Genomic DNA, 14117 nt, shown 5'->3' on the forward strand with positions numbered 1-14117 from the left:
TCCTCCGGAACATTTTACATCCCTATTGATGATGCAAAGACGATTGCCAGAGGCTCAGCAATCTCCTCCCTCACCTTCCACAGTATGCTGGGGTATATCTCACCAGGTCCCGGTGACTTATCCAACTTCATGCTTTCCAAAAGCTCCAGCACATCCTCTTTCTTAACATCAATGTGCTCAAGCTTTTCAGTCTGCTAGAAGCCATCCCTACAATCACCAACACACATCAAAGTTGCTGGTGAACACAGCAGGCCAGGCAGCATCTGTAGGAAGAGGTGCAGTCGACGTTTCAGGCTGAAACCCTTCGTCAGGACTAACTGAAGGAAGAGTGAGTAAGGGATTTGAAAGTTGGAGGGGGAGGGGGAGATGCAAAATGATAGGAGAAGACAGGAGGGGGAGGGATAGAGCCAAGAGCTGGACAGGTGATAGGGCAAAAGGGGTCCCGGAAGAAAGATTGGGGGGGGGGGGACCCAGAGGATGGGCAAGAGGTATATACAGGGGATCAGAGGGAGAAAAAGGAGAGTGAGAGAAAGAATGTGTGCCTAAAAATAAGTAACAGATGGGGTACGAGGGGGAGGTGGGGCCTTAGTGGAAGTTAGAGAAGTCGATGTTCATGCCATCAGGTTGGAGGGTACCCAGACAGAATATAAGGTGTTGTTCCTCCAACCTGAGTGTGGCTTCATCTTTACAGTAGAGGAGGCCATGGATAGACATGTCAGAATGGGAATGGGATGTGGAATTAAAATGTGTGGCCACTGGGAGATCCTGTTTTCTCTGGCGGACAGAGCGTAGATGTTCAGCAAAGTGGTCTCCCAGTCTGCGTCGGGTCTCGCCAATATATAAAAGGCCACATCGGGAGCACCGGACGCAGTATATCACCCCAGTCGACTCACAGGTGAAGTGTTGCCTCACCTGGAAGGACTGTTTGGGGCCCTGAATGGTGGTAAGGAAGGAAGTGTAAGGGCATGTGTAGCACTTGTTCCGCTTACACGGATAAGTGCCAGGAGGGAGATCAGTGGGGAAGGATGGGGGGGACGAATGGACAAGGGAGTTGCATAGGGAGCGATCCCTGCGGAATGCAGAGGGGGGGGGAGGGAAAGATGTGCTTAGTGGTGGGATCCCGTTGGAGGTGGCGGAAATTACGGAGAATAATATGTTGGACCTGGAGGCTGGTGGGGTGGTAGGTGAGGACCAGAGGAACCCTATTCCAAGTGGGGTGGCGGGAGGATGGAGTGACAGCAGATGTACGTGAAATGGGGGAGATGCATTTAAGAGCAGAGTTCCACATCCCATCCCCATTCTGACATGTCTATCCACAGCCTCCTCTACTGTAAAGATGAAGCCACACTCAGGTTGGAGGAACAACACCTTATATTCCGTCTGGGTAGCCTCCAACCTGATGGCATGAACATCGACTTCTCTAACTTCCGCTAAGGCCCCACCTCCCCCTCGTACCCCATCTGTTACTTATTTTTATGCACATTCTTTCTCTCACTCTCCTTTTACTCCCTCTGTCCCTCTGTATATACCTCTTGCCCATCCTCTGGGTCCCCCCCCCCTGTCTTTCTTCCCGGACCTCCTGTCCCATGATCCTCTCGTATCTCCTTTTGTCTATCACCTGTCCAGCTCTTGGCTCTATCCCTCCCCCTCCTGTCTTCTCCTATCATTTTGGATCTCCCCCTCTCCCTCCAACTTTCAAATCCCTTACTCACTCTTCCTTCAGTTAGTCCTGACGAAGGGTCTCGGCCTGAAACGTCGACTGCACCTCTTCCTACAGATGCTGCCTGGCCTGCTGTGTTCACCAGCAACTTTGATGTGTGTTGCTTGAATTTCCAGCATCTGCAGAATTCCTGTTGTTTGCCTACAATCACCAAGGTCCTTTTCCACAGTGAATACTGAAGCAATTTGATCAAAGGTACATTGTTCTAAATGCATACTTTAAGTCAATTATTTAACATAGTATCTGTACATAAATGAAAATTACATTATTACTGCAGATAGGAAAAATCAAAATAAAACTAAACATCACTTTGAAATAATAACTCTCTAGATCTTCAAATTAATATCCTACCTGCCAATGTGCTGGTGTGTCTGAATGCTCTAACTTGGGAATCTGATAATCCAGTCAGCAGAGAAATAACAGTATCCATCATGTATTCATCATATATGATACTGTACTGACACTGCCGTACAAGTACAGAAATGAATTCACAGAAACTAGACTTGAATTTCTTCCACTGTGGACCAGGCATTGTGAGAGGATAATCACCACTATCCTTAAATAGGAAGGAAAACAAAACTGTAAGAATACAAGCAATCTACCTTACAGAAATGATGCAGGAAAACAACCTAAATGATGAAGTAGGTGAAGACAATTGGGTCAAAAATAACATCATGAAAAAAACTTTGTGATGTTACATTTTAAGGTGCAAAAGGAGCAAACTCAGGACATTACTATGCATTCTTGTTACTCAGGTCATCTCTTTTTGAGAATTACCTAAATGATGACATGTTTATTTACCATTAAAGATACTATTAGCCAGCTGTTGCTCCCACACTGAAATTTGAACAGTTACACCTTACTGGACTGTCAGCTTTGGTTAATTTCATGAGCACAGGTGGCTTATGATGAAGAAACAAATAAACTGGTGTTATTCCATAAAATCAATGTGAAAGATAGTGATGTGTACTGAAATTGAACAATAACTAGACAATATAAAAACGTGAATTTTGCTGCAACAGTTTCCAGAAGGGGCAAAGATATTGTTACTAGCCAGCATCCAATTCAGACAACCTTATCATTTTTTTTTAGATATTTAAATTAGGGCTATCAATTAACTGCAATCAAATGCATCAACTTTTAATCATTCGACTAACAGTAATGCAGATTTGAAAAAAATGACCAAGGAACTTCGGTACTAGACCTCCTGTGGACTAAAACAGGAGGACTATAGTATCTTAGAGCTCCAGCTATCATGTTATTCTGGATACCATGACCAGCTACAAGCTACAAAGCCTTGTATCATATGACTTGCTTTCTTTATTAGATCACTCAAAGCTGTGTATTTCACCAGACCATTGAAAACAACTCTTCACCAAATCCACCAGATTAAGTGCCAAGAGATTCCCATTCTTTAATAGTATTTAACGGATTATTTGTGATTAATTTCAATTATTTTTGAGATTGTACAAGCATTTTTTGTTGCTTGATGGGTGTTCAATATTGAAATTTTTTGCCAGTGCCTTTTTAATTTAGCCACAAACTCATTAAGTCAAACAAATGGTCACTGATCAGCTAATTATTTATCTTAACTTTGACTAAACAATCTCATCAAACCACTTGCCATATTTCCTTAAACATGTATGAAAATTCCTCAGAAATTTAAAAATTCTCAATGACCAATCAGTTCTGATGACAGATTGTGGATTCAACTTGTTCTGTCCACATCTATTGCAGAGCCTTTGCTTTATTTTTAATTGCTAATAGCCGCAGCAATGAGCTTTTCTAACCAAGTTTTTTTTAAAATAAGAAGTACCTCATCAAACTCCTCTGTCATTTTACGAATTATCTCAGAATTCTGCATGTGACGGAACATCTCAGCAGTAACAACACCTGCAAAATAATGTTAGAATACATAAATTAACGAAATCATGGACTAAATTACACTGGTTGTGCATACACTGAGTCTTGACCAACTGAGAGGTCAGGGAGAGTCAGAACCCACTGACTTAAATGGGGAGTTCAGACTTATGAAATGGGGGTAAATCAAAAACTGGGCTTCTTTGATTAATTGGCTTTTACTTACATATTTCTAATTGTTTTAAAGACCGTTTTAAAAAAATTAATGACTTTGATTTTTATTACGTCTGAATCCAGATTTGAAGTTTCACACTCTGTTTTGCCCAGTGATAAACTCTGGAAATAGGACAACTGTATTACATGCTCAGAAATCTAGTTATTATTTGAAATTTGTCTCCTGATACAAGGGTCTAGGCAGTGGGCAGGAACTGCAGGCAGCAATTTCAAATAAAATAGATAAAAAGGTTAATTTGCTGTAATGTTAGACAAGATCTTTATGCTCAAAAGCATTTCAGAAATGAGCAGGGCCAATTGGGATATTATGGGGGCTTAAGATTGCGAGTGTAGGAAAATGAGGGGGAGATTTGATAGAGGTATACAAAATTATTGAGGGGTATAGGTAAGGTTAATGCAAGCAGGTTTTTTCCACTGAGATTGGGTGGAACCAGAACTAGAGGTCATGGGTTAAAGTTGAAAGGTGAAATGCTTGAGGGCAACCTGAGGGGGAACTTCTTCACTCACCGAGGGTGGTGTGAGTGTAGAGAGAGCTGCCAGGAGTAGTGGTGCATGTGGGTTTAATTTCAACATTTAAGAGAAGTTTAGAGATTTACATGGGCAAGAGACGTATGAAGGACCATGGTACAGGTGCAGTTTGACAGGACCAGGCAGAATATCAATTCAGCATAGACCAGATGGGCCGAAAGGCCTGTTTCTGTGCTGTTGTGCAAGTTACTTTTCACTACATGCAGTAAATTATTTCAACAAATGAAGTTGCCAGTTTTCTTCAGAGCAAAACCATGGAGTTGGCAAGAAACAAGACTCTGATTTATGTTGACATTTTAAGATAAGTGCATCCATATTAAAACTAGTTTGAGCACGAACAACTTAGCTTTAGCTCCAACAACTCTTCAAATTCTATCAAATAAGACTTATTTTTCTTACATACGGGAAATTAAATCAATGCCAAACTTGTACAAAGTTTATTATTTCAGTTGATTATATAATAGTGCCACAATAGAAACAATTTGCCTCCACTAACTGACTGAGGTAATCAGGCTTTTGCATCATCTCATCAAGTGTCACAGGATGGGCTGACTTAAAACAACCTCATTTCTTTTCTGTAATTGCAGTAGTCATGTATTCAGGTTGACTGGCAATAAGGAATCAATTTCTGATACCACAGAGCACTACTGAGTTTTGCTAGTAAACAAATATAGAATATGAAAATTCTGGAACAGTGTAGTCTAGCTTTCCTGACAACTGATTTTTGGAGGGTTTAAGGCAAACCAGTAGCACATTCTATTTGAGTATTAATGTTACAAATAATAAGCTTGAAAATATTCAACAAAAATTTTGATCCTGACAAAAAGATAAAGGGAATGAGCAATGTCATACTTAAATTTTTCTGAAGATTATGATGCAATGTGCTTTTTCTATTTGATAAAGGAGAAATACTGTTTTCCCTCCATTAGCAAATTATATCTACACTTGCCTGCTAGAGTAATAAACTAAGTTCCTACTAATCTTCAGAATGAGTGTATTAAAGTAAGTGATACAATTCCCTCAAAGAACCCTATCCAAATTAAGAAAAAACATTTTTAAAACTTTACCTACAAATGAAATTTACTGGGTGAAAAAAATTCTGCTGTACTGCTGGGTAAAAGATAGATACTTCATTGATCTCAAAGGAAATTACAGTGTCACAGTAGCATTACAAGTTCACAGATATACAATATTAGAGGAGAATTAAGAAGAATAAATAAAAATAAGTTATCTTAAACAGTCTTAACAGGAGGGGGGGTCATCACTTCACCGGCTATAGGTTGACTCATTATAGAGCCTTATAGCCGAGGGTAAAACTGACTACATTTTGCAGCATGTTGGAGTAGCGCAGTTGTCTTAGTCTATTACTAAAAGTGCTCCTCTATTCAGCCAAGGTAGCATGGAGAGTGTGAGAAACATTGTCCAGAATAGCCAGTTTTTTTTTTATGTAGGGTCCTTTGTTTATCACAACCTCCAGTGTGTCCAGCTTGACTCTTATAACAGAGCCACCCTTTCTAATCAGTTTATTAAGCCAGCTGGCATCACCCATGTTGATGCCATTGCCCCAGCACACCACCTCATAGAAGTTTGTACTCGCGACAACAGATTGGTAGAACATGTGAAGGAGAGGCCTGCACACTCCAAAGGGCCTCAGTCTCCTCAGGAAGTAGAGACAACTCTGGTCCTCCTTGTACACAGCCTCTGTGTTGGCGCTCCACTCAAGTCTGGTGCCCAGGTACAACCCCAAGTACTTGTAGGTCCTTAGCAAATCCACGTCCTCACCAGCAATAGCAAGAGGAAGCAGTGCAGGCTCAATCTTCTAAAGTCCATCTCCATCTCTTGTCTTACTGATGTTGAGCTGCAGATGATTCAGCTTGCACCATTCAACAAAGTCCTCCACCAGGATCTTGTATTCATTCTCCTGTCCTCCCTTTGTACGCCCAACTATTGCTGAGTCAGCAGGTAATTTCTGCAGATAACATGACTCAGTGTTGCATCTCAAGTCCGATGTATACAAGGTAAACAGGAAGGGAACCGATACAGTCCCCATGGGACTCCCATAGATTATCGCTGAAAATATACAGAATTGATACACAGATACAATTCCTGATCAACATTCTGATCCAACAATCCAAACCAAATTCTAATTCTGACACTTGTGTCAGGTACTGTCTCTGGGTTTCAATTCAGCATTCAACGCTATTGCCCCACAGATCTTGGTGAACAAATTCCTACGCCTTGGTCTAACTACACCATTGTGCAAATGAGTATTGGACTTCCTAACCAACAGACCTCAGATAGTCAGCATGTACAACCACTCCTCCTTCCCCATCATCCTCCAACACGGATTCCTCCCAGGGTTGTGTGCAAGCCCACTGTTATACACTCTGCTCACACATGCAACACTCACAACACGCTGGAGGAACTCAGCAGGTCGGGCAGCATCCGTGGAAACGTCGACTCATCGTTTCCATGGATGCTGCCCGACCTGCTGAGTTCCTCCAGCGTGTTGCAAGTGTTGCTTTGACCCCAGCATCTGCAGATTATTTTGTGTCTGCTCACACATGACTGCTTGGCAAACATCCAAGTAATCACGTTGTCAAGTTTGCTAGTAACAATGAGACGGCCTATAGAGAGGTGGTGGATGAGCTTGAGGCCTGGTGCCAGGCAAATAACTTATTCTCCTTTTTCTTGTTGACATTAAGGAAGGTTATCAACTTCAGGAAAACTCGCACCACTCAGACCTCTCTTTATATCAGAGGCAGTTGCAAACTCCAGGAGTGCACATCTCGCATAACCCACTCATAGTCCCAAAGCACATTCTACACAATCAGGAAATCAAATCCTACATTTTCCGAGGAGTCTGAAGAGAGCTGGATAATGCATACTTATACTCATGTCATTCTACATATGCGCAGCAGAGAGCACCCTAACAAGTTGCACCACTGATGGAAGCTGCACTGTGGCGGACAGGAAGGCTCAACAACAGCCTAAGCTGCCCAATGCATCAGTGGCACCAGCCAACCAGCCATCAAACACACGTATACAGAAAGGTGCAGGAAAAGGACCAGTAACATCACCCACCCTGCTCATAGACTTTGTCCGTCTCCTATCGGGGAGGAAACTATGTTGTATCCATGCCAGGACCACCAGAACCGAACAGTTACTTTCCCCAAGCAGCAAGTCTGATCAATGTCTTCAGCTATTAGCCTACCCCTCCACACCCACAAACACCACTACTTTATCATTTCCTGTCAGTTAACTTGTGTACAGACAACTCATGTGTCTAGTGTCACATACTATCAACGTATATAAGCTATCTTATGCATTTATATTTATTATGTTTTTTTTAATTATTGTGTTCTTTGTGTTTTTGTACTGCACTGGAACTGAGGTAACAATTATTTCATTCTCCTTTACTCTAGTGTACTGGTAATGACATTATACAATCTTGATCATGAATAGAATGAAATATCAATTCACTTTCAAAATAGACACAACCTACCTTTACAGCCGGAACACTGAATGAAAAAGTTTATGAGATCAAGAAGTGCTATATCCCGGTCATGCTTGTACGATTCAATCCAGTCATCCACAACAGACTAAAAACGCAAAATATGAGATTAGTACATTATGCAAATCAACTTGTTGAGAAGCAGGAATAAAGATCAGAAGAAAGAAAAAGAGAAGTGGGGAGGTGAAGGGTGGTGGGAAGGGCAAGAAGAACATAGCAATAGGAAGGAAATGAACATACAGGGGTCGGGGCACTAAATCAATAGGAAAAGGGAGATGGGACAAGGTGATTGAACATGGGAACTTATGGAAGTAGGTAAATGAGATTTTATTTCAGCATCTCAGTGACTCTGGCAAAAGGACAAAACTTTCTGAAACAAGCCATGTCATCAAATGAACTGAAATTAACAGCTGATAAAGTGATACCTCCCACTCACTTCAGCATGTTGCTATTGCTCCATTAATTGGCCAATCCTAAAAATGAATTGGAAATAACTCATTAAAAGCCAGTATTGAAGCACCTTGCAGCATCTGGCTTTCATGTTTTGAAATGAGTGGTAAGTAAATTTGATGCATGCTGCAACTGCCTCTTTGGGGGATAGACCTGTTTATTTCTTCAACTATCAACTTGAACATCGGAAGAGTAGCTGCTATAGGTAGTTATCTCCAAAACTACTGGATAGGCTCTATGTTTCACAAGCTCAAAACATTGCTTAGCAAGAAAATCATCGCTTAACCATCTTTCTGAAGATCATTTTTTACCTGCATTGCACTCTTGCCCAGTTTCACAACTTCAAAGAGCATCATGTTTTCCACTCCCCCATTCTGTTGGTGATGCCCATTCATCCGGTTCATGCCTGTTGCAGATTTTCCACCATTTCCACTCTTTACTTTCTCTCCAGAGGCCTTCTTTGTTTTTTTCCCTGACTAAAAATCAAAAAAAATAAGACCTTTACTCAATGAAGTAGAACAGCATTAGTAAAATATAGGAAGACTATGTTTTCATTTGAATTTTTGATTGAAAAAAGCAGATGAAGAATAATTTTTAAACAATCATTTGATTTAAACAAAAACCCAAAGAATTTTTAAGTTCCTCTGTGGTAAACAAAACAGTCATTAATTACAAGTGTTTGACGTGTATTCCTTCTGTTGTTTGAGATTCTATTTGTGACATCACAAGGCATATTATTTCTGATCGTTCCAAATCATGTGAGAAATCCAGGACACTTTTTCGGAGTGGAACCACAACCAATATCCTTGTACGCTGTGGGTGGCACAAAGGACAAGGAAAAAGGTTAAGGAAACAACCATTACAGGTGTTCTGACTCTGAAATGTTTTATCACTATGTGTGCTGCTTGACCTTGAGTATTTTCACCATTACGTTTCTACAACACTTAGAGGAGATTATATAAATAAGGAAGGCAGACAGTTACTTTGGTGGTTGCAGAAAGCGTAGCATAATTATAAGTTGCCTCCCTATAGCCTAGGATAAAATAACACACAGCAGCTGCAGAAGATCCCCATGGGGCTCGGAGTAAACATACCCAAGGAGTTTAGTACCTAATGGCAGAGTACAAAAAGGAGTAAGATAGTATACACATATTTTGAATTAAGAAAAGTCAAGAACCAGGACTCTCCAGTGTACGCCATGGGCCAATAAACTTATTTTTTGAGTCAGCGGAAATACATGGCTGGAGAGATAAATCCGGAAAGCTTTTAACTGGTGGACAGAATCAATTGTGGGGGAGGTGGGATCTTTACAATACCCGTGAAAAGCGCCAGGTACGATACACATGCACAGTGCTGGGACTAACATCCTCCGAAGAAAGTTTTAAGTATTGTAGCCTAATTTCACCTATGATTAGGTAAAGAAGCCAGCAATGACAAGGATAAGTAAAGGTGCAAAAAAAAAATGGAAGACAAAATGCACTGGAACAAGAAATAATGTTTTCAGACAGAACACACTAAGAATTATAAGGAGGTCATTTGCTGTATTCCGTACAAGCCATAGGAATGCAAGGAAAATAAATGTGTCTTGGATAAGTTTAATTGAAACCCGATCATTGCCATGGCACACTTCATGGTCTCAAAGGCCCTTTTCTATGCTATCTCTCTCTGAAGGGAAAAACAAGGCCATCTCCAGGTGGAATTAACCAACATCAGGAATGAAGAGATATTGCTGAAAATATGATAGGAGTGAATTCTGAATGTTCCTGGAAACATTAGACATAGGAGCAAAACTAGGCCATTTGGCCTATCGAGTCTGCTCTGCCATTCAAACATGGTTGATTTATTTTCTCTCTCAACCTCATTCTCCTGTTTTCTCTCCATAATCTTCAATAACCTTACTAATCAAAAACCATATCAAACTGTTTCAAATATTCCAATACCGATGCACATTCCTTTATCCGAAATTCTGAAATCCAAAAAGCTCCGAAAACCATTATTTTTTTCACCAACAGCTGACGTCACTCAGGTGTGATGTGGCAGTACTAGCAGAGGCTGCCAGACGTCAGTTGTGACTCAGCGCTCATACTGGTCACACGTGCAATTGCTATTTGCTGACATTTTGTGTTCACTGTTGACTTTATGTTTAATTTCACTGTGAAAACGTGAAAAAGAGCTGCAGATACCCCTATGGGTAACAATGAGAAAAAGGGAAGGAAGCATCTATTATTATCAATAACACAGAAAGTGGAGTTATTGCAGAAGCTTGATCGTGGTGTGTCTGTGCGGCATCTTACTGAAGAAAATAGTGTCGGAACTACCACTGTATATGATTTAAATAAACAGAAAGACAAGTTACTGAAGTTTTATAGTGAGTAACAGTGACATTCTGCATTTATTCCAATAAGTCATTTACCATGTGTTTGATTTGGTTCATTTGAAGCTGTATATTTTTGTTCTATTGAAAGTTTTTGTTGGAAATAAAATTTTTTCTTGTCATTATTCCCTAAAAAATACAGTACAACAACTACTTACATAGCATTTACATTATATTAGGTATTATAAGTAATCTAGAGATGATTTAAACTATATGGGAGGACGTGCGTAGGTTTGGTGCGCCGCCGGGTCCTAAAGTCCACCGCACTGAGACAAAAAGGGACTTGAGCATACGTATTTTTTGGTATCGGTGGGGGTCTGAAATCTGAAAAATTCTGAATTCCGAAATGCAACCGGCCCCAAGGATTTCAGATAAGCGATTATGGACCTGTAACTTGGCCTCCACAACCTTCTGTGGAAATAGATTTCACAGATTTATCACCCTCTGGTTAAAGAGATTCTTCATCTCGGTTCAAAAGGGATGTCCCTGTGCCCTTTCACCCTAGACTCGCCCAACGTTTGACAAAAATTGAGAACACAGACAAAGGCTGAAGTTTCGAATTAAGAAGACCGCTACACAACATGGTCTATTCTACAGGATCCCAATTGAGTAAATTTACAGGAAAATTAGTGCTATGTAAAAGCCACGATCACAGGAGACTTTAGTAATCCAAATATAGACATGAATAGCAAAAACCTGGAAGGGGGAATGTATGAAGTGTTCAGAAGCATTACCTTCATCAGTAAATTCGAGGCAGATGCTAGTTTGTTAATACGAGCCATAAACAGGTTGATTGCAAAGCTCAGAGAAGTTTTTAAAATAGAGGCAAAAAGAAAGCAAAAGACTTGCAACACCCCAAAAATATCCTTCTAGGTTTGTGCACTAGGAAAACACTAGCAAGTGGGACTTAACAGTCACCAAAACAGAAAAGGTATTCATGAAGTAGTACTTCAACTCATGTCTCCAAATCAATAATCTATCGAGTAACTTAAGCAACAAACAATTTCCTGTCGGAACTCAGCAGATTCAACAGCATTTGTGAAAGGAAAGGAATTTCAATGTTTAGGGTCAGTAATTCAGGCAATCCTCTGGCATTAAATAGGAAAAACTCCATATTTCAGGTGCAGATCTGTCCCTGTTGATCACATCAATGACAGAGACAAACTGAATAAGAGAATCCTGGAATACTTCAGGCATGTGAGTAGTAATATAAAAATTGCAATTTCTCCCTGAGTTCCAATTTTCTTCCCTCCTGTCTTGTGAAAGAGTCCATTACTTTGCAGTCAACTATCTGTCATCTGCTTTACCTATCAAAAGTGACTGGTGGGGAGCGAGATTGAAAAGTACAAAGAAATGTATTTAAGGTGAGCAAACAAAAGCAGGGTGTACACAGGGGTCCTTGTGGTACATCCATAAATCACTGAAAGTAGTAACAGGTGGATAAGATGGTGAAGCAAAGAATTGGATGCTTGCTCCCATCAGTTTTGGCATTCCACATAAAAGATGGGGGCATCACACTACAACTTTGTAAAACATAATATCACAAGTGTGTCCAATACAACAAGGCAAAGGCTTAAGGTAAGAGGTAATGTAGATACACTAACAAAATTTTAAGTAGAATCTGAACAAACACTTCAATTAGCAAGACACAGAAGGCTATGGACATCATACATTGCACAAATGCCTGGATCAGGTGGGGTCAAATCGATTATTCCAGTGCTGTATGATTCTATGACACTAAACATAGATTATGGAAAACCAAGCAACACACACCAATGCTGGAGTAAACAGTCGATGTTTCGGGCCGAGAAACTTCATCAGGAACCGAGGAAGGGTCCTGGCCGGAAACATCAACTGTTTACTCTTTTCCATTGATGCTGCCTGGCCTGCTGAGTTCCTCCAGCATTTTGTGGGTATTGCTTGGATTTCCGGCATCTGCAGATTTTCTCTTGTCTGTGTTAGGGGAAACAAACATGGATTTGTTGAAAGCAAATTCTGTTATCCTAAACTGATGGAGTTTTTGCACTTGCTAACAAAGATGGCTGACGAGAGAACAGTCAGGCTTCCAAATACGGTTGTAGATAATAGGCTTATCGTCATTGATTGAAAGGCATGAAATACCTCACAGATATATGGAGCACAAAACTTACACTGTCTTTCACCTTTACTGGATTGTAAGGTTTTCCATCAAAATCTTCAAAATCAGTATCGGAGGAGAAATGTGTTTCAGTCTCCCTGTTAAGAAAATTGACAGACTAGTATTAGTCAAATCTCCAAGAAGTTTATTTCAAAATAAATTGTGGCAACATAACTAAAGAGTGAAGCATTAGCAGCAAAATAGATATAATTACGTTAGCAACACACATCAAAGTTGCTGGTGAACGCAGCAGGCCCGGCAGCATCTCTAGGAAGAGGTACAGTCGACGTTTCAGGCCGAGACCCTTCGTCAGGACCCTTCACCAGGGTCTCGGCCTGAAAAGTCGACTGTACCTCTTCCTAGAGATGCTGCCTGGCCTGCTGCGTTCACCAGCAACTCTGATGTGTGTTGGTTGAATTTCCAGCATCTGCAGAATTCCTGTTGTTTGCATAATTACGTTGGCACCTAGTTTAAGCAATACTATGCAGAACACCCAATTCATTATACTGTCCCTAGTCCTCTAGGCTGAACACTTGTAGATGTGTGAATCTCATGGTATTCTGAAGACGAATTGAACTGTGCACAACTATGGTTGAGCGCAATATGACCAGAAGGAGAGCCTAAACGAAACACTGCTGCTAAACGGGGGGGACAACAGCCTCTTTCACCTCCAAGAAGTAATGAGAGAGACCGTAGGGTCCGAGCAATCTGTCAACACAAAGAGCAATTCTGACGGTTTCCAGTAATGGTCTATCATTGTGGTGCCATCCAGGGTGCAACACTGAGCTCTCATTTCAGTGCTAAATGGTCACATTTCTTTTCCCAGCTTGCTCAATGCCACCTCTCACACAAGCCTCTCCATCCTGACCCTTGGGTGGCTCACTGATGTTAGGAGTGCACTTGGTTTGTGTCCAATTTTGGGTCTAGTAGCCTGTAAGAGCGAGGAAAGCCAGGACTTGTGAAAAGCTTCTGGCACACCAGAAGAGAAAGTAGGGTTGCATGGCAGGTTACCAGCAGATGTGCTGTCAGTAACACACCTCTTACGTACGTAATGACAGCAATTAACATTCTTATTTTTGGGAATGCAAAGATATCAATGTAAAATGACTGGATTGATCTATGCCATATTCAACAAGTCACATCATGGATGCAACTGAACTTTATCTTGAATATCTAAAATAGCAGAAATAAAACACACAAGCAGCAAAATACCAGAAATGCAGATTCATTGAACGAAGGGTTTGAAATCATATTCCTCCACGTTTTATGCAGCATAAATTCAGATAGTTGTATATGGCAG

General features: G+C 40.8%; 1 protein-coding gene across 6 annotated transcripts in view; it reads right to left on the reverse strand.

Annotated features, from left to right (window-relative positions):
* Window positions 1-14117, reverse strand: part of stag2b (STAG2 cohesin complex component b) — a 176725-nt gene that overhangs the window by 91901 nt on the left and 70707 nt on the right. For 4 of the 6 annotated variants that reach the window (XM_063060944.1, XM_063060942.1, XM_063060947.1 and 1 more), the window contains 5 exons: window positions 12831-12915; window positions 8618-8782; window positions 7848-7944; window positions 3537-3613; window positions 2072-2276 (listed from right to left, as the gene is read on the reverse strand). In XM_063060944.1, coding sequence (XP_062917014.1) covers window positions 2072-2276; window positions 3537-3613; window positions 7848-7944; window positions 8618-8782; window positions 12831-12915 — 629 coding nt within the window. Of the gene's footprint in view, window positions 1-2071; window positions 2277-3536; window positions 3614-7847; window positions 7945-8617; window positions 8783-8979; window positions 9120-12830; window positions 12916-14117 lie in introns of all 6 variants that reach the window. The other 2 variants (XM_063060945.1, XM_063060946.1) reach the window with 1 other exon arrangement.

Source organism: Mobula hypostoma, chromosome 10 (genome assembly GCF_963921235.1).
Source record: "Mobula hypostoma chromosome 10, sMobHyp1.1, whole genome shotgun sequence".
Taxonomy (NCBI): domain Eukaryota; kingdom Metazoa; phylum Chordata; class Chondrichthyes; order Myliobatiformes; family Myliobatidae; genus Mobula; species Mobula hypostoma.